The sequence below is a fragment of the Typopeltis vanoorti genome, chromosome 22 (genome assembly GCF_054136105.1).
Source record: "Typopeltis vanoorti isolate ZY-2024b chromosome 22, IOZ_Tvanoo_1.0, whole genome shotgun sequence".
Taxonomy (NCBI): Eukaryota; Metazoa; Arthropoda; class Arachnida; order Uropygi; family Thelyphonidae; genus Typopeltis; species Typopeltis vanoorti.
The window spans coordinates 87,914,144-87,941,874 of NC_143570.1; the positions used below are offsets into that span (position 1 = coordinate 87,914,144).

The 27,731-nt window shown below is 34.1% G+C and overlaps 1 protein-coding gene across 1 annotated transcript in view; it reads left to right on the top strand.

Moving 5' to 3' along the window:
- Window positions 1–27,731, top strand: part of LOC150094548 (phosphatidylinositol 5-phosphate 4-kinase type-2 alpha-like) — a 174,903-nt gene that overhangs the window by 62,392 nt on the left and 84,780 nt on the right. The window contains exon 3 of the mRNA XM_090412392.1: window positions 3,465–3,561. Coding sequence (XP_090268518.1) covers window positions 3,465–3,561 — 97 coding nt within the window. The remainder of the gene's footprint in view (window positions 1–3,464; window positions 3,562–27,731) is intronic.

Sequence of the window (27,731 nt, forward strand, 5' to 3'; positions counted from 1 at the left end):
CCTATAGGAGTTGCCAAATGGTGTGCCACCCTTTTTTAATAAATTACTCTGGATTTAGAGAAAGATGTTGAAAGTTTATTTTTCACTTGGTTAGAGTATAATAAATTTAGTTTAATCCTTTATCCAAGTGTGAGCAAACAAAGTTTGCACCTGAAAGTATCTTCAGGACTGGGGTAAGGTGGTACAACACCAGGGCACTCCTTGCAAAGGTGGAGCATGCTACCAACACTTTATACCACCTTACCCCAGTCCTGAAGATACTTTCAGGCGCAAACATTGTTTGCTCACACTTGGATAAAGGATTAAATTAAATTTATTATTAGTTGGATGTTGCTATAGGTTCAGGAATGCGGAGGCTAGTGATGAAGAAGCATAGAAACTCGGATTAGTGAACAAAGGAAGAGTAATTATTATGGGTGATTTTCATTATGGTGGTATAGATTGGAATGAAGAGATAATATTTGGGAATAAGGAAAATGAATTTCTTGAGAGAACTATCTCAGGCAGCACATGAAGGAGGGATGTGAGGATCGAGAGTTCTAGATCTGATAATTTAATCAGAGCATCAGAGGGGTTTCACACTTTTCTCCACTTGGTGAAAGTGATCACTTGGGTTGTGGCTAGCTATATGCAGACTTTTGTGAGGAAAGGATATATGTGGAATTAAAAGACTGGCGATTATGACAAGCTTAGGAGACAGCTTGTAGCTTTAACATGGAATGAGGAGTTGAGCGGTAAGGAAATAAATTCTGCATGGAAACTGACAAAGAACACATAATAGCATCGGTATGTGAATGTATTCCAAAGGCCAAAAGGCTGAATAAGGTAGGCTTAAAATGGATGAATGTGGAGCATGATCTCTCGAAAAATAAGGTACTTTGGAGGAATTATTGTACAAGATGAATAATCAGTTACATGAAGAGTATAAAGCCAGTAGATTGACTCAGTAAAGAAAACAAAAGTGCAATATGAGCAGAAATTGGCGAATCAGGTGGAGAAAAATCCTAGTGTTTTTTAGATATGTGGCAAGTAGAAGGAAGAATGATTGTGATAATATGATGTTGATGGCAACTGCTGCAGAAGACATCATTGCGGTTTATGTGATCAATTTATAAGGGTGTTTCATCTTGATTGGGGTGGAATAATGAGAAACTTAAGTGTAGAGATCATAGGAGTGGATGGCTTTATGCTGAATGAGCAGGAGTTATTTGAGGAAATAAATAAACTTGATGTCAATACCGTGGTAGGATTTGATGACATATCACCACACATCTTAAGGGAATGTTCCAGGAAATTGGCAGTACCATTGGCATGCCTGTTTAATAAGTCTTGTGGCAACAGCACTGGTTCCAAGGGAGTGGAAGGAAGGTAAAATTATTCCACTTCATAAAGGTGGTGGTAAGATGGTAGCTTAAACTTATAGACCAGTCTGTATATTTGGAGTTGTGGTGAAGGTACTGGAGAGATTGGTAATAAGTGGTTAACAGCATGGGTTAAGGCGAGATCGTGTTTCACTAACTTATATGCTATAACATATAAGTTATGTTATAGCATATAAGTTATATGCTATAACATATATGGTGGTAGACTTGGATTTTGCAGAAGCTTTTGATAAACTGCTACACGACAAGCTGGTAAATAAATTGAAACAGATGGGATTAGATAAGATTTCCCGAGGTGAATCAGTGACTGGCTGTCAGATAGGTATCAGAAAGTTGTATGTTGGGATGCAGTATCTCGAAAGAGGAGGGTCGCTAGTGGTGTACTGCAGGGGTCAATTTCGGAACCATTGTTGTTCGATTTATATGTTAATGATATTTGGATGGGTTTAACTAGTGATGTGCAGCTGTTTGTAGATGATGCAAAACTGGGGAGAGCAATGCAAAGTCAAGCAGATGTTATGGTCTTACAATAGGACTTGAATGAATTGCATGAATGGGCAGGTAAGTGGAACTATCAGTTCATTGTTGCAAAGTGTAAGGTTTGAGATTTGATAAGCAAAGATGGGATGTGAATTGTACACTTGGTGGGGAAACTTTAAAGAAAGTAGAGGAGATGAGAGATCTGGATGCGATGATGGACAAGGACCTGAAATTCAGGGCCACATTGCATAAGTTGTGAAGATGTCACATAGGATAATGGCAATGATGTAGAAGACCCTGATATGGAGAAATATAGAGGTTATGATGCTTTAAAGCCTTGATCAGGCCTCATATGGATTATTGTGCACAGATTTGGTTGCCAGGTTTTCATGGTGACGAAGATATGTTGGAAAGGGTCCAGAGAAGATTCATAAAGGTGGTCGGTAGTCTTTGGAATGCGGAGTAAGAGGACAGATTAAGAGAATGTAAGTTGCAAAGCCTTGTGAATAGGAGGAAGAGGTGGGATATGATTGAGACATATAAGCTAATCAGAGGTTGTTATCAGGTTGAAATAGAAGAGATTTTTCATAGAATGAGAGTAGAAAAAACCATCACTGGAAACTCTATAAGGAGGGAGGAGAAGGTTCTTTGGTTGGTAAGTGGAATGTATAACCTGAGTGTGTTGTGAATGTAGACACATTGAATCAGTTTAAAGAATCATAGAATCATTTGATGAACATTGTGTGCAATAGTGTGTACATCCCACGATGAGTCTCTGACTGCATGGAGGTTAGATGTTAATAATAATTTTGAGCAACAAAATTAAGGCAAACAAAATTGTTCGTGGTACAGTACATAGGCCAAGAAACAAGTCTGATTCAGTTGCTAATGAGTGATATCCATAATAATGGCATAAACAACATCAGGAGTTTTTATTAAACCCACTAATATTTTGCTGGTTTTTTTATCCAGTATCATCAGAGCACAAAGATAACTGACAGGCACACAGTACTAAACTAAGAAACTGTAGAGAAACAATTTAAATTGTAACTGACACCTAATGTCCTTACATGGCATTCTCTGTGGGTTAGATAACTACAAAGTTAATTTAAAGAAGTCTGGCTATTATGTGTTAAAATGATAGTCCTGATCTTTGGTGAATTAATGCAACTATATTTGTTAAGGTTAGAAGGTGCTTCTTAGCTGATATTCTGATTCCAAGAATAGGCCTCTGAGAACTGTAATGACTTCTGTGTATTGTAGATGTTTTTCTCCATCTGGTCTATGGGAAGGAGTATCCAAAGCATAGATACAGATAATCTCAGATGTAATTTTTGTGTTCTTCAAGGCAGATGTTAACTGATCTATCAGTCTGTCCAAAGTAGGCTGAACTGTAAGCAGAAGGAACTTCACACATTTCAGGATGTTCAAGAAGATGTATTCATTCTTTAGGAGAATGTATGAGAGTAGCTAGTTGAAAGAAAGGTTTGAAATTATGAAATGTGCCCTTTTTTAATTCTTGTGTTTGATCATTTGTTTTCCTTTTGTTAGTGAAGTATTTTGATAATGTTTTGCCTTGAAGTTTATAATTTTATTTTTTAGAGAAAACATGCCAAGTCATTTCAAGGTAAAAGAGTACTGTCCACTTGTATTCAGAAATCTTAGGGAGAGATTTGGAATTGATGATATGGATTATATGGTAAGCAAATATTTTTATAAATGCAGTTTTGTATCTCTTGTAATCTGTGTATACAAAATTTCCACAAAATGCTGGCATTTTAAATGGAAATATTTTTTCAGCAAAATTATCAATATCTAGCCTATGACAGCTATTCACCCATTATTTGTTAACATACACAATTCTATTCTAATTAGCAGGTATTAAGATGAAAGCAGTTCAAGACAAATATTAGTTTTTTTATTTTGGGGATTGGGAATTAATATTATGTGACCTCCAGATTCCAAAGGACTCAGACATCCAACTCACCGTCTCACCTAGTTAATCCTCCAACTACAGTGATATTACTACCACCATTACATTGCCATCTGTTGTCCACCACCACAATGGTATTTTTATATCTGTAAATTACATATGTTCTCTTGGGTAATTTGCCTATATGCATAAAAACTTTTTTTTTTTTTAGTTTATGGAGCATTAATCTTTGTGTGCTCACTAAGCATGGAATCTGTATAGCTGAGGCAAAAGCATATAACCATAGTGAAGCAATTAGTATGACTGTATTAAGAGTATATCATTGTAGAGATAAGGAACAGCGAAGTGTTATTAATGAGATTTCAATATAGAAGATACTAAAGAGTAAAATGAAATAATTAATAATACAACAGGTAGTAAATCTGTTGAGCAACATCATGATAGTTATCTGGAAAACATGCAAATGACAAGAGGAGATTAGGGTTTTGGATTTCAGAAAACATCAATTCATGTACTTATTTAGTTATTTAGAGCAGCATTTCTTGAACTTTATGTACCTGGAAATTAGTTGCACCTCATTTTAATTTTTTTCCAGCTTATCATCTCATCTAGACATATAGTATATGTCTATATAGACGTATAGTATATGTCTGATATTTTATTTTATTTTTTACTGGTAAATAATAGGCAACAGGACCTGGACTAAGCTAGTATTTTCAGTGTTTGTTCATATGCCATATTTGAATTTTTATAATTTCTGAGGACCACTAATTATTTTCAAAGTACTAGTACTAAGCTCATCATCCTCGTGGAAAGGCTTAGAAGTTGGTTATGCATTTTTACTAAATAGCTTAAGGAAATTACGATGTATACTAGGATATACATTAAAATAAATTTTAATATACTTCCAATATTTCGGCAACGTCACGTTGCCATTTTCACAGGAACTTAAAAACAAGACACGTGCACGTAAGCACAACATCTACAACAAACACATCAACATAGCAAAGCCATATGGATGGTTTTTGTGGGGCAGAGTTTAAGGATTTCTCTTCAAAAGTCTCCATATAAAAGTTGGCCAAGAGTGGGGAGAGTGGAGAACCCATGGCTGTCCCCTCTATTTGTTTGTAGAATTTTCCTTGCCAAACAAAATAGCCTGAGTTCATTGTGAACTGAAATAGGGCTGTGATATTTGGAGGAAATTTAGCTTGGATTAGCTCTAACGATTCCTTGAGTGGGACATTTGTAAATAAGGAGGAGACATCAAAACTGACCATTACTTAAGTGTTTGACTGTAAGGTTTTCTATGCTGGCTTTGATGTGGGCTGAGTTTTTTTATGTGTAAAGGTGTGTTGCCAGTATAGTGTGTGAGAGCTTTGGCTAAATGTTTAGCTAGTTTGTATGTGTGGGAATCAATGCCATCCACAATGGGACGTAATGGCATGTTTTCCTTATGTATTAAAACCATTTATAGAGTTAAATGGTTTTAATTTGTTAGTGACTTCTACAGGCCAAGAAGTGACCTTCTTAAGGAGCCTCTGGAGTTTTCTAATTTGCGAGTTGGTGGGATTGTACTCGATAGGGAGGTAAGTAGCCCGATCTAACAATAGAGCATTCAGCTTACCTGTGTAATCATTTTGGTTAAGCAATACCGTGGCATTCCCTTTATCCACTTTGGTGATTATTATTTCCTTGTTTTTCTTTAATTCTAGTAGACATTTAATTTCTTTACTGGGCATGTTAATTTTTGGTGGTTTTGCTTTGGTCAGAACACAAGCCACATCCAGTCTAATACTGTTGGCGACGTGGTTTGGAACATGTCGTATCCTGCATTCAATTCGTATCATAATATCTTCAGCAGGTATTCTTCTGGGTGCAATGGCGAAGTTGTGGCCACGTGAGAGAGCATCAAGTGCTTCAGGTTTCACACTAACTGACGAAAGGTTGACTACCGTTTCGGTAGGAAGTTGTGGTTTCGAGTTTGAGTTCCTTTTCAAATTTTTTTATGTGTCGATCTCAAACTTTTTTAAATGCTTTCTCTGCAGCAGTGCACGAGATGCCGTATAAAATAGACCAAATTTCGTGACTTAAGGTGCTTGAAAGGTCATCTTCGAGTGCCTGGATAACTAAGTTAGCATCATTCAGGAAACGGCGAGTCATAGTGATTTGTTCCCTGAGCAAAGCTTGGCTGGCACAGTTATAAATACAATGAAGAGAAACGGTGCTTAAATTTGACTCAGTTTGGGATTACCTGGTTTTCCTGGCAGCGTTTCAGGAAGGCTAGAATAGCTTTAACCTCATTTTACCCAATGGTGGGCCTTATGTGCGATGGCATCTCCATGGATTATCGTAATTCTCGTTGAAAGGCTTAGACGTTGGTTATGCATTTTTACTAAATAGCTTAAGGAAATTGCAACATATACTAGGATATATACATTAAAATAAATTTTAATACACTTCCAATATTTCGGCAACGTCACGCTGCCATTTTCATAGGAACTTAAAAACAAGACACGTGCACGCAAGCACAACAAAACAGTAAATGAGGACAAAGCAGGAAGCTATTCTTTCTCCTAAAAGTCCTGATGGTGCCTCCTAGTAGACAATGTTGGTATTCTTGGGCAATTGGGCTGAAGATCTTCTGATGTAGGTTCCCCAAATTTAGGGCAATCTCATGCAACCAAATTTGCTGAGGTTTGGATTGTTTCTTAGGGCTGAAGCTGATTCCATGAAAAGCCTTTTGTATTTGAATTTACTATGGTGTATTATCGTGGCTTTCTTCCACCGTATTCTATGGGCAGAGCCGCATTTATACTTTTGGAGGCCCGAGGTGCAACATCATTATGAGGCCCTCAAAAATAAGCATTTTTTTAGTTTATTGAAAATAAGTCAACATTTCCATAATAACTCATTTTAATAACACAATACAACATTGGTATACATATATTTGCATTTTAAAAAAAGTATAAAAATAAATCAGTTCAAATTTAAATTTAAAAAAAATTAATAACTAAAAGTTTTTTTCTGGCTTTGGTTTTAGCAAATATATCTATAATGTCACCATAATTGATTGAGTCCATTACATCTGATTCAATGCATAATAACAGGTCACTTGTTTTATTTTGGTGCAAGTTGCTTCTTAAATAATTCTTTATTCATTTCCACACTGAAAATGAGCATTCAGCACTTGCATTTGAAATAGGCATCGTCAAAAATATTTTTAAAATTGTTTCTACATTTGGAAAAGTAGACCTTAACCCATCGTTTATAAATTTGTACATATTTTTAATTGAAGAATTTTCTTCCTTTATCTTTATTAAAAATTGCTTAACTTCATCAGTAAATTTTTCTGGATCAATATCAGTCCCATAAGTTTGCAAAATTTTATCAATACTAGTCTTGTACTTGTCTTGATCTATATCTTCCTTCAAAAAAATGTCAAACATATCTAATATTGTCGAAATAGCTTTTTGTTCTTTCATTAATTTCCAAAATTAGCTTATCACAAATGACATTAAAAGTGTTCACAGCAAAATTTCTTTCCCATGTAATATAATCTCATTGTTAGATTGTGAAACTTCGTCACTCATTTTTTTTTTCCATTTTTTATCTCTTTCCTTTTCATCTTTAAATTTTATCTCATCTGTTAATAAATTCGCTTCTTCATTTACAGCAGCAAAACTATTTCTTATATCTAAAATAAAACCAACTAAAGAGTTTAACAAATTATTAGCTAAAAAAAGTCTATATCAGGATCTTGTAGAGATTTACTAGTAGCATTTATTTGTTGTAAAATTTTGTCCCACATAACCGTTAAAATAAATTGCTGTTTCTGGTTTGTCATACGTTCAGCCAATGATGAGTTCTCTAATTTAGAAATAGGTTTTTCATGAGGAGAAATGGGTAGTTCAAGTAATGTGCCTTTTAATTTTTTTATATCCATGTTTCAAAGCCAATATAGTGTCAGCTTTTGTGGACCACCTCATTTCACTTAGTCTTTTAACTGTTAAAGATTTTTTTTCTAAATGTTTAACGAGTATACCCCATATTCTTGTTGAAGATGAAAAGTAATTATATACATTTTGAATAAAACAAAAAATATTGCACTGCTTCCGGACAAGATTCTGCGGCAGTTGCCAATTAAATTTAAGGAATGACTAGAGCACAGTATATAATGTGCAGAGGGACTACGTTTTTTCAGTCCAGCTTGTAAACCTGTATAGATATCTTTCATATTGGCAGCGTTATCATAGCTTTGCCCTCTGCACATTTTTATATCCAAAGATAATTCTTCTAATTTTTTAATGCTACCTCTTCTAAATATAAGGAATTATGTTGTGTAATTCTGTTGAACCTGATAAATGTTTATCTAATGTCACAATTTGCGGTAACATACCTAAATATCTTAGTTAGTTGGTCATTATGGGTAATGTCTGGCGTTGAATCGAGTATTATTGCAAAATAAGCAGCTTCCTTAATTTCTGATATTAATATTTCTCTTGTTTTTTTTAGCTATTAACGCTATGAATTCATCACAAGTATGATAAGAAAGATAATTTGATCTGCCAGAACCACAGTTGGCATACATTTTCATGTGATGATTTTAAAAAAAATCATCAAATTCACTTAAATAATGTAAACATGATAAATAATTTCTGCAAGAATCAGAAAAAGTATCATTTGTATTTCCTCTAAATGCTAGCCTAGTTTAGTCAGTAACTTAATGGTAGCTATTATTCTTTTTAAAACCTCTCTCCAATAATTTTCTTCAGATTGTATTTGTTTGATCAATTCAGAATCAATTCGACTATTTACAGAACTTGATTTTCTTTTGTGATATGTGCACATTGCTCGTATATGCTCAGTAGAATGCTTGTGATCACATAAGGTTCGTGTTATATTTCCCCAGTCATTAAAACCCTTCATTAAGCTATTATTTGACTTAGAAACAAACTTTACTGCTTTGTTTGTAAACTTTGTTAGTGTACAAACAAAGCAGTAAATTGCTTTGCTGGTTTCTGAAAAAAATTAGCCACTTTCGTTTCTCCTTTGTTCCATTCACCTTTTTACAGTAAAAATGTGATATATTTACATTTGACATATATTCTATTGCATTCTGTGTATTCTTTTTTTTTTTAAATTTTCGATTTTACCAACATTCTGGGGCATATTTATTAAAATATGCTCAATAAACTGTTCATTAATAGTAAGTGGCCACACTGTTATATCAGTAGGATAAGAGATGGCTTGCTTGCTGGTAAGTATAGACTCCGATTGAAAATTTTCTTTAGAATTCTCTTGATTTGTTTCATTTACTTCTTTCTCTCCTTCTATGTTTTCCACATCATTTTGATGTTCTTCATTTTTACTTTCATCTCCTGATAATGGTACCAATGTTTCGTTTTCATTCCGAGAACTGTGAAGTACAACTTCAGTTCTACGAAATTTTTCATTTTCAGAACGCAAGAAAGACAAAATTGCCCCCTTTTGACTATTTAGCTGTTTTTCATTTTCTCTAAGTCGTTTTCTTTTACTAACTCCGGATTCAAATTTTCTTGGCATAATTATGTATATTAATCTATCAAAAGCGGAATAAATATTTATTAAATCCAAAATAAACATATAAATAAAATAAACGATTGCATTAAAAGCTTAAAAAATGCAAAAATAGAAACAGTAGTATCTTGGTTTTGTTAAAATAAGAATAATTAATTGAATAATAAATTCTTACTAACTGCGACAACTACTTTAACCACATAATTAGGTATGTACACTTATATACAGTATACTGCTTTACAAGTACTAGCCAAATAACTGTAACTAAACTATCAGTTTAATTACAGTTTTTTGTATTTCCTTTACTGTTTTACGATATTTGACTCTTTTTCGTGCACAATTTATTTATTGTGTCTCTTCCCAAAAATATAAACAAATTTCACATGTATACAATAAATATTAATATTAAAAAAATCTTGGTAATATTAAACTAGCAACCTTGTAAGTCATTATAAATAAATGACTAACTTATATCAATGGATTATAAATAATTATGCAACTGCTACGATACTTTATATTTATTATTAAATTTTCTAAATAGTTTAAAAGATTTTAATGTAATTCTAAATATATATATTATTTACACTTTTAAATATTCCATGTAATTGAATCATAATTAATTCAAAGAAGGATGTAATTAAAATCTTTCTGTGAAAGATTTCAATTGCAGTGTTGATTATTGATTTTGAGAACGTTGATTTTGTTTGACAAGCTTCGTTGACAAGCATCATAGTTTCTACAAAAATTCTGAATACCGAAAAATATTGAAAGGTATGGTAATAATTTAGTATAAGGATAAAAGTTTTTTTTTTAAAGAATTTAAATACAATCAAATTAAGCTTGCTAATCAAGGTAAAAATTGGAACTTCATGAACTGTAAAGTTCAGATATTCTCACTAAAAATAAAAATTTTGAATTTACGGTAATAAAAATTATAGCAAAAATCATCATATTTATGGAATTACAACATTTATTTATTACAAGATTTATTCAACTCCAGCTTTAATTTTTTTAAGTTGCAATAATAAGCATAATAATTCCAGCTTTAGTTAAAACATAGAGGCAATAAATAGTAACGATAACTTGCTATGCTAGCTAACATCCACTTTTTTTACTCGACATTTTACCCTAAAATGACTAGAATCTTGATGCACAAAAAATGAACTGAAAAATCGATTTACTTTATAAATTATAATAAACTTGAAATTCAAATGCTCTATTTATGTGATATAGAAACTGCTGTTACCCAACTAATTAATACAAATAGCAGCAGCACACAAAAAAGCCTCTGTTGTCTCTGGAACGTGTTTCAAAATGATGGCAAAAACTTATTCTCTTTACAATTTACACTTATTAAACTTCTAGTATACTTGCAAAGAGGTTACTAACTCTCTATTAAGTTACTTTTACAAACTACATATCGACTTCAAATATGCCTATAGATTCTCTTAATGACACTTCTTATTACTGTTAATCTAAATCTTAATTGTCCAACTAAAACACATTATAAGAGAAATTGTATAAAGGTGTATAACTTACAAAAGCTCTGTATCGCACATTCAGTCAATGGTCTTGCACAAAAAGTTCTAAGGTAATTCTCTTATCTCAGATCTTGAGCTTCCTTCAGGAAATCTGGCTTCAGAAATATCTCATCGGGAAAATAGCAGACTGAACTGTGCCCTGCGGTACTCATATACAGCTCCGGCAAAAAGTTATTCTACCACGGTGAAAAGAAAAACTTCCAAGCGAAGGTGCTTGTCTCACCTTTTCTCCTCTGCTTGAGCTCACCAAAAATTCCTGGACGACTACCTCCTTTTTCTGTCACCTCCACTAACTAGAATTGCTGTCAACTGGGATTCCTCTCTGCCCTGGAAGCTTTTCTCCGGTGATTGGAACAACATCTTTTGGCAACTCAAAGCCTTCTCTTAAGACTGGAATGAGAGAAGCTTCTTTCTGGATCCAGGAGGCCCTATATGCTTGGCTCTGTTCCCCTTTTATTATGCCTTCTCTGAGACCTCACACGAAGTTTGTAACCCCCGAAGAATTAGTCATGATTCTTTCATCTTAAGTTTCAAGTTCGGCCCGCTCTTTGTTCTCTTCTGTGCTTTCTTTTGATTGTAAGTTGCCGACCATCGGGAAGTTGTTTGAACATTTCTGACTGATTTTGGAGGTGTTTACGTGTAGAGCTTGTAAGCCTTTCTCATACACACAAAATTTAATAAACAACCTTTCTAATGCCGCCATGTAGAACTATTACATACGGCTCCAGGGAAAAACATTGCCTTTGTTTTTAACACTAACATATTCTTATTAAAGGAGTATATACAGTTAATTTCCAAAGGACTATTTACAAAAATATCTAATACAAAATATACAGAGACAAACAAGGTTATTTTTTACAACATTATTATGGGACTTGACCTAAGTAAAAAATCAGTGTAATGTGCTTTGGAATATTTAAGCTACAATCGAGTTTTTACAATATTGATAAGAACAATAGTCTAAAAGTCCAAGTAGTCCAGCAAAAACCATCTGTTACAAAATGAAACTAGTTTATTTATTTAAAAATAAATAAAATACAAAAAAACACAAAAATACAAATGTATTAAGTATATCTTTATAGAGTTCATAATTAAAAGAACTCTAATAATAGAGTTCTACAGGTGTGTCTCATCTTGTTTTGGTATTATCAAAATTATCAAGTTATTCTGAAGCATTATGAATTTTGCTATTTTATTATTATGCCACTAATATTTCATCAAATGCGGCACTTTTTACAACAGAATGCTGATGAAACTTTATCAGCATTCTATCTGTTAAAATGCAATTACCCCCACCGTTAACGGATTATTGTAGTTATGTGCTCTGTATTTCTTGGATTGACCCTTTTTTGCTGCACAATTTACTTATTGTGTCTCTTCCCAAATAAAAACGAATTTCATATGTGCGAAAATAAATAATCAAAGTGTTTGTTTTCATTTGAAATATGTCAAATATTTATATTTTTTAAATAACATTTATTGAAATAAATATGGCATTTTGCTTTCTTTCCTTGCAAAATAAGGTCATATGGGTCGCACATTTCAATTTTAGGAACGATTTTTTTATTTTTTTTTTATAAACAACAAATTGTGTTAAACTGCATTACTCGAGGTTTCCGATTGTGAGCCATTTTAATTTATATTCAATGGTATTTTATCAGAGATTCTATGTCTTTTGCTTAAAACTGCAACAGTACAGTTACTTCGGAAAAATAACGAATTCAAACAAAAAAGAAAGTGCGCACATGTTATCTAGCAGTATTTCTGTGTGTGTGTGTGGTGATGATAATTTTGGGAGGGGGGAGTTAGCCATTAAAGGTGAAGTAATTGTGTTATGAAAATTTTGGAAATAAAATTTCATTTTGACGCATGTGCCTACACATGTTTCAAAGCTTAAACTGTAGGGAAAATATTGCTACTTCATAACTGCTGCATAATATCGAAATTAGCCGAAAATATATACATAACAGTTAACTTCATAACTGCCATTTATTTTGATTTGTAGTGAGTGATTAGGGGGAAACCAAGAAAGTTGAAATGCAAAAACCTACAGATTATGCTATAAAAATTATGCATTACATGATACGATTCAAGATTTACGTATCATAACTAACCTTTGAACAAAGATTATGAATAAAATCAGAAACTTAATTTGGAACAGATGGAGGCTGTATTCATTTTTAGATTCGGATTTTCATGAATTTATAAAATAATTGTTTGACAAAAATAATTATCATAATTATATTGGAGAATTTTAAAATGTATTGGCGATTAAAATAATTAGCAAAAAAATTGATAGTGACATTGATCTTCCAAAGTGATACAATATGAAAGGATTTCTTATTTTACGATGGCATTAAAAACTATAATTATATGATAAAAACAAGCAGCAAAATGAATATAACCCATAGGTATTCAGTCCGATATAACTTAGATTCCGGTTACCGAGCAAATGGCAAGCAACTGCGTTTCTTGCTATAGGCCCCAGAACGTAGCTACTACGTAGGTCAGGTAATGTAGTTAAGTGTTCTTTTCAGAGTGAAGGATTATCGCACCTTCTAAAGAACATGACGGTTAAACTACACTTCTTATCCATGTTCTTTCAGCAGGTGGACAAATTTTATCCAGGTTTGCTGGATGTGTATATACGTCCAGCAAAGAAATGGTACGCTTACATATATGAATTTTATGGAATACAGAGTTCCTGTTAGTATTATATTCTAAGGAAAGAACAATTTATTTCAAATGGAAGCGGGAAGCTTTACAAATTTTTCAGCGGCCTCTAGTTTTTATATTATGAATTTAATATTTAAAAATAAGTATTTTATTTTGCAACTATAGCTGCGCTGTTTTTTTATTGTGCTTTGTGAGGAGTAAGGTTTTAAAATGAGGCCCCCATCATGTGCCTAATGGTAAATGCGGCCCTGTCTATGGCGGGTATCCAGCGCATGGTCTGCAAGACCAGAGTGGCTGTATTTGCCACTCTGGTCTTGCCTTTCTAAAACGCTGCCGGGATAACCAGGTAATCCTAAACTGTGTCAAATTTAAGCACCGTTTCTCTTCGCGAAAGGTTTTCGTATTTATAACTGCGCCAGCCAAGCTTTGCTCAGGGAACAAATTGCTACAACTCGCCGTTTCATGAATGATGCTAACTTAGCTATCCAGGCACTCGAAGATGACCTTTCAAGTGCCTTTAAGCCACAAAATTTGGTCTATTTTATGCGACATCTCGTGCACTGCTGCGGAGAAAGAATTAAAAAAAAGTATGAGATCGACACATCAAAAAATTTGAATATTTAAAAAAGAACTCGAAACCACAACTTTCTACCAAAACGGTTAGTCAACCTTTCTTCACTTAGTGTGAAACCTGAAGCATTGTGCTTCGCCATTGTGCTGAAGAATTCCTGCTGAAGATATTATGATACAAATTGAACACGGGATACGACACCTTCCAAACCACATCGCCAACGATATTAGACTCGATTTGGCTTGTGTTCTGACCAAAGCAAAACCACCAAAAACTAACATGCCCAATAAGGAAATTAAATCTCTACTAGAATTAAAGAAAAACAAGGAAATAATCACCAAAGCAGATAAAGGGAAACGCCATGGTATTGCTTAACTTAAAGGATTACACAGGTAAGCTTAATGCTCTATTGTTAGATCGGGCTACTTACCTCCTTATCAAGTACAATCCCACGAACTCACATATTAGAAAACTCCACAGGCTCCTTAAGAAGGTCACTTCTTGGCCTGTAGACGTTACTAACAAATTAAAACCATTTAAATCCATACCCCCCCCCCCCCCCCCCCAGTTTTTAAGGACTCTTGAAAATACTCGAAAATACATAAGGAAAATGTGTGCCATTACGTCCTATTGTGGATGGCATTGATTCCCCCACATATAAACTAGCTAAACATTTGGCCAAAGCTCTCACACACTATACTGGCAACGCACCCTCATACATTCACAACACTCACTCTGCCCCACAAAAATCAACCATATGGCTTCGCTATGTTGATGATGTGTTCGCTATTTGGCCACATGGCTCCGATGCACTCCTCTCCTTCCTAACACTCTTAAACAACCAACACCCCAGAATCAAATTCACCCTGGAAGAAGAAAAAAACAACTGCCTTCCTTTCTTACACACTAGTCACCTACCATCCTGATGGAACCTTGGTTTTCTCAGTTTATAGAAAACACACCCATACAGGCAGATGCATTCACCAACAATCCTCCCCCCTCCCCCCTCACAACAATATGGAGTCATTAAGACACTACACAACAGGGCTAAACTTATCTGTTCAAATGACAATGCCCTAACCACAGAACTAAACCACATTCTCATCATTTTCTCAGCTAATGGCTACCCCCCCCCCAAAAAAAAAAACATCCAAAAAATATTGAAACCAATAAACTACAACTCCCCCCCCCCTCACAACAAGGATTACTCTAAATCCATCACCATACCCTATATCCGAGGCATCTCTGAAAAAAACAAAAATCCTAAAAAAACATGACTTAACTTCTTGTTACAGACCATATAAAAAATTGGCATCCCTTACCTGCTCTACTGAAGACCAACCTCTCCCCCCCCCAGACCTACCTGGTGTATACCAGGTCCCTTGCAGCTGTAAGCTGTCCTACTTTGGTCAAGCAGGCAGGACAGCTAATATCAGAATTTCAGAACACAAGGACTACATCTGGTTTCACCAATACAGCCACTCTGGTCTTGCAGACCATGCGCTGGATACCCGCCATAGAATATGGTGGAAGAAAGCCACGATAATACACCATAGTAAATTCAAATACGAAAGGCTTTTCATGAAATCAGCCTCAGCCCTAAGAAACAATCCAATCCTCAACAAATTTGGTTGCATGAGATTGCCCCAAATTTGGGAAACCTACATCAGAAAACCTTCAGCCCAATCTCCCAAGAATACCAACATTGCCCCACTATGGGCACCATCAGGACTTTTAGGAGAAAGAATAGCTTCCTGATTCGTTCTCATTTACAACACCGGACGACAGAGCACGCATTGTATCTGCGCATAAAGCCAGTAATGTAAGTAGTGCTAATGATAGAGCACAGTTAGGTATATCGGTTTAACCACAGTTGATTTTAAATATTATTCATTAAACAAACCTAGCCTGAAAATGAGCCAACAGAAACGTAAACGTTCATCTTTTGAAGCAGGATTTAAATTGCATGTTGTGCAGTTTGCAGAAGAACATAATAACAATGTTGCTATGAGAGAATTTGGTGTAGCAGAGAGTAATATTAGACTTTGGCATAAGCAAAAAGACAGTCTTGAAAAAAATCCCCAAGAAGAAACGTGCCCATCATGGAGATGTAGCATCCTTTCTAGAACTCAAAGAAGAGCTAAATGAATGGATTTTGATGCAACGACAAGATGACATTATAGTAACAAGAAATGCAATTCGTTTTTGAGCTCTACAACTCAAGAATGGTAAATTCAAAGACACCAGATATTTCATATTTTTCTTGCTTCACCTGGGTGGTGCAACAGATTTATGGAACGCAAAGCATTAACATTACAATACCAAACAAAAATTGCGCAGAAGTTAGCAAAGCAGCTTGAAGAAAAAGTGCACTCCTTCCATAAATTTATCATAAAATTACGGAAGTGTCACGGATATGAACTTTCCCAAATTGGCAATATGGATGAGACGTCCATGTACTTCGATATGCCTGGGAATCCAACAGTAAACTCAGTTGGTGAAAAGGGTGTCTTCATAAAAACAATGGGACATGAAAAAACACATTTTACCATGGTCCTAGCATGCATTGCAGATGGAACCAAATTAAAGCCGACACATGATATTTAAAAGGAAGAAAATTCCAAACGATATGAAATTTCCATAGGTGTAATTGTTCGCACCAATCGGAAAGGTTGGATGGATGAAGAAGTACAATTGTGGCTGGATCAAGTATTGAACATACGTCCAAGTAGCTTGTTACATCAACAAATCATGCTAGTCTGGTATATGTTCCGGGCACATTTAATGGAGGCAAGCAAAGAAAAAGCACGTGAGCTACGTACAGACCTAGCAGTCATACCGGGTGGTCTAACTTCTGTTTTGCAGCTGCTTGATGTCAGCTTGAATAAGCCGTTTAAAGATCACTAACATGAAAAATGAAAGAATGGATGTCATCTGGTTTGGTGAAGATGACAAAGGGTGGGAATTTTCAGTAGCCTGATATCGTCCTAGTCCCCAGCTGGGTTAAAGAAACATGGGATTCGATACCATCTGAAATGATTCAATGCTCATTTCTTAAATGTGGAATAAGTAATTCAATGGATGGATCCAAAGATCACATCATATACGAAAGCGAGGATGACGCACAACAAAATGGAGAGCATGAAGACGATGACGACAACTGCTACATTCATGACGCAATCCCTACAGATGAATTTATAAATGAAATGTTTGATGACTCAAAAGATGAAGAATTTAAAGGATTTTGACATTTTGTTTTAAAATAAATATTTCTTTCGTTAATTTGTATTGTATTTTGACATTTTGTTTTATAATATCTGCTTTATAATTATAAGAAATATATCTGATAATGTTGGAGTCTTGATAGGTAACAGATTGATTTGGAGGAAAATTGTAGATAGGAAGTTAATAATGATGCAACTTTTTCATGTAGTACTATCATATCTTGTCCTTTGAGGTTACATGTCGGGAATTTGATGATGATGAATCTTGAATTATCTAGCTAGAGTTGTGAAAGGAATTTTTAAGCATTTTTTATGTGTGAAGATTTGACTAGTCAGAAGAGGAAATACTGTTTGAGAGACACAATGCAGGAAGGTATACTAATTAATACCTTAAAAATCATGTTTTAGATCAGTTTAATAAATCCCTCCCTCTCCCCCCCGTTAGCAAATTTTTACATGGAACACTTTGAAAACAAAGTACTTACCACAGCTACATGCAAGCCACAAGTGTGGTTACGCTATGTAGATGATGTGTTTGCCATCTGGCCCCATGGACAAGACACTTTGGATGCTTTTGTCACCTATCTAAACAGCCAACACCCCAAAATTCACTTCACAGTAGAAAAAGAATCAAATAACTGTTTACCATTTCTTGACACATTAGTCACCCGCCTTTCAGATGGTTCACTATCTTTTTCTATTTACAGAAAGTCTACACATACAGGAAGATACCTACATAAACAATCGCATCATCATCCAGTCCAACAGTACGGCATTTTAAAAACACTTACACACAGAGCCAGAGCCATTTGTTCTAACGATACAGCTCTGACCACTGAACTCCAATACCTGCACCATACGTTCTTAGCCAACGGCTACAATCCCTACAAAATAGATAAAATACTACATAGGCGCATTACTCTGCCCTCCCCTAATACACAAGAATGCAACATGACATTTCTATCCAATATATCAGAGGTACATCGGAAAAGATAGCCAAAGTATTGTTGAAACATGGCCTTCGCACCACTTTCAAACCTCACGTCAAGCTGGCAACTCTGATCCGCTTGCCTAAGGATAAACTTCACCCTTTAGCACACCCAGGTGTGTATGAAGTTCCATGTGACTGTGATTTGGCCTATTATGGGCAAACAGAAAGATCAGTGAACATCTGCCTGGAAGAACATGAAAGATACATTCGCTACTATTACTATGGCAAGTCGGGACTGGCAGACCACACTTTGGACACTCCTTCACACAGGATTAGATGGAGGAAAACGAATGTGTTATTTAGGAGTCGTTATAGATCTGAAAGATTATTTTTTGAGTCAGCAATGGCTTTGAAGAATTCTCCCAACCTTAACAAATATGGTTGCATTAATTTGACAAAAATTTGGGAGACGGTTATCCTAAGAAAAACTCCTGGATAACTGCTTTGTTGTTTTTTTTTTTCCTCGTTAGAGGGCGCCAAAAATAGGACTTTAGATCTTTTGTCTTTTGCAATTATATTGTTTCACTCACTCACTGTCGCGTTTATATGTGTGTGTGTGTTGTGCTCTGATGATGCTGAGTTGAAAATCAGCGAAATATAAGCGTTAATAAAACATCTTTGTTGTTAAGTGTTTGTGGTGTTGTTAATACCGTGAAAAATAAGTCCTGAATAACTATCAACACCTAAGCTTATCTGTTAGATATGCACCAAGTTGTTTCATGCACTGCACTAAGAACCAGCGGCTTCAGGGTGTGGTAAATTAAGTAAAGGTGAGAAATTAAATTGAAAATGTGAGATATAAACTGTCTGAATATTAACAGTCCATCATTTTCAAACAGAAGACTGGTGATGCTTACTGCACATCAGTTGCTCCTCATTCTTTGATTTTTAATATTTATATAGTTTGTGTGATTTTAAATTTGTTTTAACTCTTACTTCTTGCTTAATCTATCACCCTGAAGAAGCCACTGATTCTTAATGCGCAAAACCAATTGGTACTTATTATATTGTTGTTATTCTTTAGCTTTTTTTCCCCATCCACTGCTGGATATAGGCTTCTCCTTTTAACTTTCTAGTTCTGTCTTTAGCAAATATCCACCATCTCATGGTCAAACTTTTGTAGATCATCCCTCCATCTTGTTCTTTGGCAATCTTTCCTTATCTTGGTATTCATCTTTCATCTGGCAGTCTACTAATATGGCCAGCCCATCTCCATTTACGTGCTTTAAAACACTTCGCAATATCTTCTACTCCAATCATCTGTCTAATTCTGGTATCTCTTCTTCTCTTTTGTTATGTGAAGCACTCTTTTCTCCAAGACTTGGGGCGACGTGCAACCTATCTTTCTGTTTTTTAATTGTGCTCATGTCTCACTTCCATAGGTAAAAACACTGGAATAATGCATATATTAGAGAGCTTTCTTTTTAGGCATATAGGTAAATCTCCTAACAGATAATCTTTGTTCAGCCAAAATACTTGTGCAATTCTTCTTATTTCTTTCTCTTTAATGAGTTGTATGTGATTGTATAAAGACAATCACAGTATGATTATTTGTTAATTATTTTAGTATTTTATTAATAACTTCTAATTAATAAGTTACTAGAATAACGTTTCTATTAATAACACTTCTGTCACTGAACTTAATCACAAAATTCCATCATTAGATAACCTTCTGTTTTTATAAGCCATGTGCAAGTGGCATTAGTGTGTATTAGTTCTAAACTTTGGTGTTTGTAAATATGCTGAACTTTGGCTGAACGGAACTTTTGTTTATGGTTTGAGATCCAGTGAAATAATTATTTAGTTACTATCTTATATATTTTGTTTTTAGTATTGTAAATTATACTGCAACACCTCAGATGAATAAGTGCTAATGCCTAAGCTTGCCTACATGTCTGAAAATTCATCTACCATCTAAAGAAATTCATGATTCAAACCCACAGCAAGTTTTTGGTTCAAGAGCAAAGATGTTCTCTTGTCATTGAGATTGGCATAGTACACCTTGGCAATAATGTAATTCAAACCCATAGCTCAGAAAGAGGAATTGGAATTTATATCTGGATATCCTGATAATCACTTGTCATGTATGGAAAAATCAATTGACTAACCTGTGAATCGATTTTCCTGCCTGCCTACTTTTTTATGAAGAAGTCACAAGAAAAATAAACTAATTTGTATTTCAGCAAAACCACATAAGAACCTGCTGATTAAAATGTACTATTATAAAATGTTCTGTATTTCTATTACGTATTTCTCAACCCTGCTTTGTCTTTGTTGTTCTTTACTAAAAAAAAAGCTTCATGAACTGTCATGAATTGTCGACTGCTTTAACTATCGATTGCAACCATGTATTTATTTCTATTGGATCTTATGCTCTACAGTCTAACAAATTTGTTTTACGACTGTGCCACTTAGGCTAAGTATTAAGTGTGAGATTATAAGATTTTAAACTTAAGATAAAGCAGATATTGTTTGTATTCCCCACTTATATTAATTCTTATCTTAAATTAGTTGTGGCTTAATTAATGATCATTTATACTTTATGTAGGTTCGAAATTTTTAGGATAGTGCAATATGTTGTTTACAATGTGTTGGTTCAAGACCAAAGATCATTTAATTAAATCAAAAGGAATATTTACAGTTTGATTCACATTAACATATATATATATACAGTCTATAACAATTCTTTGTTATTTGCATTTTTTCGTAATTTAAACTTAGTTCTAATTTACTTCCTTAAAGCTAAATCACAATCTAGAATATCCTGCCAGTCATATATACATACACAAATTGACAATAAAGCATACCTTGAGTAAGGTTATTTCAATACCAATTAACATTATCTTATTATATTCGTAAACAGAGACACTCTTGATGTAATTAATTCCGAATAAGATTAATTAATTAATCTTGTTCGGAATTATCACATGAGTACTTAAAATTCTCATTCAGCACTGCCTCTTACATTAATTTTTTGTTTGCATGAAGGTACTCCCTTTTGTCTTCGTTCTTTCTGCTGGCTCATTCTGGATTTCCTGCCAAATTTCTTCTTTGTCCGAGTCATCGATTTTTCTATGCCCTTTAGGACCCTTGTGACGCTCCTCTTTTGATTACCAACAATGGACTTCACATGGCGATAGACCCAGGTAAGAGGAGGTAAAAACCCTAAGACAGTCATTCTTGATGTTTTGCCTTATATAGGCCTGGTCTTCTGTTGTTTGCATATGTGCATCTCTCGAAACTTCCATATGTGGTCATGTATTGACATCTGACCATGATGAAGTCATACTTCATGGGTCTTTTGAAATTGCCATATATGGCAATTCTTAGAATTCTTCACTATTCTTAGAATTAGACTTACTGATTAGGCATGAGTTAACAGCGTTACATGATGATGTCATGCTCCACATTATTTTAACGAAGGTTCATGGTTAATTTATTACAAATAAGATTATCACAGACAAAATTTTGCATTTCTTTAAGTGCAAGTTCCTTAGAAAAATATGTAAAAGCAAACATAAGTTACATAGTTACATATCATGAGAAATTTTAAGCACCAAACAGATATTGATGATTACCAAGTGAAATGGCTAGAAAATAAGGCAGAAAGTGATGTTTAGAGAAGATTCTTTTAATCACATTGTTTGGAGCAGGGTCTTGTAGAGTTTGTCAGTCATTGCTTTATTTATTCACAAATGATTTACATTCAGTTACTGAGTTAAATTTTTCTCTTTGCTGATAACACTAGCTTCTCTTTCCTGAAGCCTGATAGTCATTTGTTTGGATGATGTCATTTCTTTGAAATCTTAAATGATTAAGAGAGCAGGGTTTAAAATTTAACTAAAATACATAAATAAAATTCAACGAAATGCAAATATATGTAACCAGAGCCGCTGCTAGGGTCTTTGGCGCCTGCATGCAATTTCTATCTAAGTGCCCCTGTAACGATCCGGGAGTGTGGTTCTTTTATGATAATAAAAATTTTAATTATTTGGAATTTCTTAAATAAATTTTGACGGAACAGCCACATGTTGGTTCGCTAAATGTTACGAACTGGGGGTTGGCTAGGCAGGATAATCGTTAAAAACCAGAATATTCATTCTGGTTTTTAACGATAAATTCAAAAAATTCATCAATATTCAAAAAATTCTCAAAAGTTTAAAGCAAATTTCGATAAAGCCACTTCACTTTAATCGTTGAATATAGCCTTCTCACCGATCCGAATCGCTAACAAACTTAATATTAATTTTAATTAAAGTTAAAATTTATTTGAACATTCTTGCATTTTACAAGTTACTAAATTCTTAGTAACTTGTAACAATTTTTTAATAATTTTTATAAGTGAAACTATCTTTTAGAAAAATAAAAGAAACTCAAAATAGATGAGAAAATAAGAAAAGAATTCAGAAATAATTAGAACATTTAATATAAGTATTCAAAAAATGACATCTTTACAGAATAACAGAAAATAAATTAAATTACATAAATAAACTTGAAATCTTTTTTATTAAAATTTCAAGGTTTTTGATTTCATATTCACAAAATTAGAAATAATGGTCTTAACATTAAGTTGTAAGTCAGCAGTTAGAATTGAAGGAAGTACAGGAAGATGGTTTAATGTTAAATCTGGTGTGAGACAAGGATGTACATTATCCCCTCTGTTATTCATTATCTATATGGATCACATTATGAAGGAAAGTGGTATTAAACATGATATCAAAATTGGAGATGTTAATGTCAGCTCTTTGCTTTATGTGGATGATGTTATACTTCTAAATAAATCCGCTACAAGTCCCCAGGATTCTCTGACTAAATCGAGTAACTCTTGTAATAGATATGGTATGAATGTCAGCAATAAAAAGACAAAGACGATGAAAATAGGCAGAATCATTGAAAATGTCAATTGTGTTGTGAATGGAGAACCTGTGGAACAAGTGAAACATTTCAGCTACTTAGGCATGATTTTTAGTGAAGATGGTAAATTAAATATAGAAATAGACAACAGAATCAGCAAAGCTGGTATGGTAGGAAATCAATTGAATAAATTCATATGGAATAAGAGAGAAATTAATCAGAACACTAAATTGTCTTTATACAAGACGGTGTTCAAACCAGTTTTAACTTATGGATCTGAGAACTGGGTCAGAAGTAAAACACTTGACCAAAGACTAGAGTCCTGAGAATGATATTAGGGGGCCTGAACAGATGGCATCAATGGCAATATCATATTAAAAATGAGGATATTAGGAAAGAACTTGACATTGTCAACATCCAGTAATGTGTTAACAGAACAAATCTCAGGTGGTATGATCACTTAAACAGAATGGGCGAAGAAAGATTAGCAAAACAAGTGTTCTCTGCTAGGTTGGCAACCAAACGACCCAGAGGAAGACCAAGATGTAGGTGGATTGATACGGTACAAAGTGCCTTAGACGATAGAAATATAAGATCTGATAATGTTGGAGTCTTGACAAGTAACAGACAGATTTGGTGGAAAATTGTAAATAGGAAGTTAATAATGATGTAATTTTTTTCATGTAGTACTATCATATCCTGTACACCCCTTGAGGGTACATGGCAGGAATTTGATGATGATAATGATGAACATTTAATTCCGCACATATATCATTTTCAGTAGCTATTAATGCCAAACTAACAAGCCTTTCTTTGTGACATACTTGTTCTTAATTAGGTTTTAATCAATTTCAACTTGGAAAAGGAACATTCACCGCTCGCTACACTAACAGGTTAATAGTATTCTTAAAGCAATTGAAAAGTTAGGGAAAGATAAATTATTGGACACAATAAAATTAAGAACATTGAAAGGGCTTTTGAATATTTAAATTATCCTTCCTTAAAATATCCCAGAAAGCACATAACTCGTCATATAGTTCTATTGCATTTACATCTTTATTGTTGCAGTCCTTCAAGAGAATCTCTAAATCGTCGCAATTTTTTCGTAAAGGTTCGTTATTAATTTGTAGTAGTCTATACAAGAAATTGAAATTATCATAATATTAGATAAATGAAGAGCCAAAGGCTTCAATTCGGCGACGTATATAACTTGTTTAAGTTAAGGGATATTACATCCCATATAGTTTCTTAGCCGAATAAGAAACTCAAAGAGTTTCATGCAGAATATAGTAGAAACTATATAAAGTTCGGCGATTCCAAGGTTACGCGCCGAATTGAAGCCTTTGGCTCTTCATTTATCTAATAATTTATTAGGACACCTCATGGCAAAACTCGTAGAAGGGTTGTAAGTTCTGTTCGCTACAAACTTGATATTAACTGGTCTGCCTACTCACTGATGAGACCTCAATAAAGGTTGAAACCGGTCTGGGTAGTGACCTTCTCTCATAATGTCGAACAAAAATACAGCTCCTAGGAGCTAAGTTCACATTATGGGTAAATATCAAGAATAGTGATCGGAGCTTGCTCCACCTTTGACACGAGTTGCCTCAGCCTGCACTACCTTTAGGGTCAGTTGCTGCAGTATCCAGGTATTTGCTTACGCTTGGAATCGCCGAACTTTATATAGTTTCTACTATATTCGGCATGAAACTCTTTGAGTTTCTTATTCGGCTAAGAAACTATATGGGATGTAATATCCCTTAACTTAAACAAGTTATCATAATATGTTTTTAGTTGTTCAAAACGTTCTATTAACGAACACATTGCAACGTCTATAAGTGTATAAAACATATTCACTCTAAATTTATCTTCTGGCGATTGTGACATCATGATCACAATTCTGGCAATTGTGATCATGATGCTCGTAGTCAAATTGTCATGTCTTCTTTCGTCGTCGAACTTCCGTACCAGTTTTAAATTCTTGTTCTCCATCCACCTCTTCACTCAATTCTTTTGCCGTTTTTAGAACTTCTTTGAAATTTGTATCTGATCGATACTCTTGTGAGAATATTTTTAAGTTTTCGATAGATTCTAAAGCAAGTGTAATGTTCGTATTTTTGTCTTGAAGCATTTCACTCACAGGCTTTATACTGTTAAGTAAATCATGCCAAGTTATAAGAGAGCAAATAAATTTGTAGTCCTTTATTTTAGCACATAATGTTAGTGCTTCATGCTGAGTTTCTTTATTAAAATTTTCATTATTTAAAATTTCAAAAAGTGCATAAATTTCTCCTAATTGGTATCGTAGAGGGCAGATTGCATTAATTTTACTTTCCTGTCGCATTTCTGATGGCTGTTTCAATGTTAGTTTTTTTATGAACTTTAAAAGGATTGCCCAACGTTTGCAAGAGAATGAAAATAAATTTTATATTTCTTAAATAATTGCAAAGAAACTAATTGTATCTGCATTCACTTTGGCTGCATTGTTAATGATTAAATTTAGAGTATGAGCAGCGCATGGCATGTAAAACGCTCAAGGATTTTTGTTCAAAAGCAAATTTTGGAGCCCATATTTTTTCCCTTTCATATTTACCCCATTTTCATACCCTTGACTTCACATGTCTTCAATGGGAATGTTCCATTTTTCCAGTTGTTCCATTATTGTCCACATAAAACACGTCCGTTCGAATCTGATATATCTGCAAAACCTAAAACGTTTTCCCTGATCTGGACAATTCCATTGTCACAGGAAACAAAGAGAATAATAATGGTCCTTTGTTCTGTTTTACTTGCATCAGGTGTGCAGTCTAAAATTATGGAATAATATTTAGATTTTCGAATTTATAATAAAATTGTATCCCTGATTGCGTTACTTAAAGTTTCCAATATTTCACTTTGGCTGTCTTTACTCAAATAGTGTACCCTATTGTATTTGTTGTAGGGCCCTTTCAACATGAGTTTCCATAACGGGATCAAACATAGCCAACAGTTCGACTAATTTTAAAAAATTGCCGTTACTCCTTTTATATAATTTATCAGATGATCCACGAAAAGCTAAATTTCGACTACCGAGGAATTTTATTATTTCAATCAAGCGTTTTAAAACACTCGTCCAATGTTTTTTTTCCATTTCATACATGCTTTGAGTCTGGAAATCAATAGTAGTTTTGTTTTTTTAAATTGTTATCAAGTTCCTCCCATTTAAAGAAATTTTTCATGTGAGTTAAACTAGTCTCATGTCTGTGTAAAGTTGTACTTTCATTTCTCCAATCGTTATAACCTTCAACAAGACTCAGTAGGTGATTCAGTTGATTTAGTAGGTGCGACAAGTTTGCAACAAAAGCAAAAACAGAATTTAAAGTTTCGGAATAAATGAGCCATGTTCTTGGCGAGCTCCCGTTTTCCATTTTTCTATTATAATATGTGTCGCCAAATTTACGACCATATGTATCTATGGGATATATTATATTTTTATTTTGAACAGGCTCCATTTCAATTAAAACAGCTTAATTTTTCATCAGTATTTCCCCATTCACGTGGATCTTCTAAATTTACAGAGACTAACAATGTGTTAGTTTCGTGGTCAACTACAATTAAATCTTGTTGTAGTTGACTAAATCCTAATTATTTTTCACATAAATCATGTTCAGTTATCTTGTTCAATAGTTGCAATAGTACTTTCATGAAAACTGGATGATGTGCACGGTTCTTCAACTCTGATTTCTGATGTATCGAGTTGGTTACAATCTGCATCAGAATATTTTAATATTTTAACAAATTTATTAAGAGCCCCAGTTTGTTTCTTAATATCTGCTTCTTTCGTAGCATGACGTTTACAATTTTGTGCACTGAATAACTTTTTTTTAAATTTTTGATTCCATTTCTATTTTATACCCACAAGAAACTATTACACAATACAACACAGAGACGAAATAATAGTCAGCACTGCGCTACTGTCAGCCTACTGAGATGCATACCATATGACTGGTTAACTAGCAACAAATGTTTTGTATGAAAATTTGTTTCTGCGCATAAAAACCGTTCATCGTTTCGCTTTAGATAGATTGCAGTAGACACAACATTCTGCAGGCAAGCATTTAGCCTTCTCTAGTTGCAAATTGTAAACAGCCAGCTGATCAAAGAGGCGGCAGTATAAATTTTTTTTAAAATTTTTATTCGATGTATCCGACCTTATTTATTTTAATATTGATCATTCTAAGAATTTTTTGTTTTTATGATAAAAATTAACTTATGAACCGCTCCCTGGCGGCAGCGACCCCATCGTAGCGGCGTCTGCATGTACCGCATGCTCTGCTTGCCTGCCTTTGCTGGCCCTGTATGTAACTTGGTAAGCAGGTGGTATATTTTCCCAATTCTTTTAGCATACAGTAAGTAATGTTTTCAGAATTATGTTAAACATCATGTAGAGATCCAGCATTTTTTTTTTCTTATCTGGATCTCTTATCTCACTTTTAGAGCATAGAAAGATCAGTTATGACTAACCTGTCTACTTTATGAAGTAA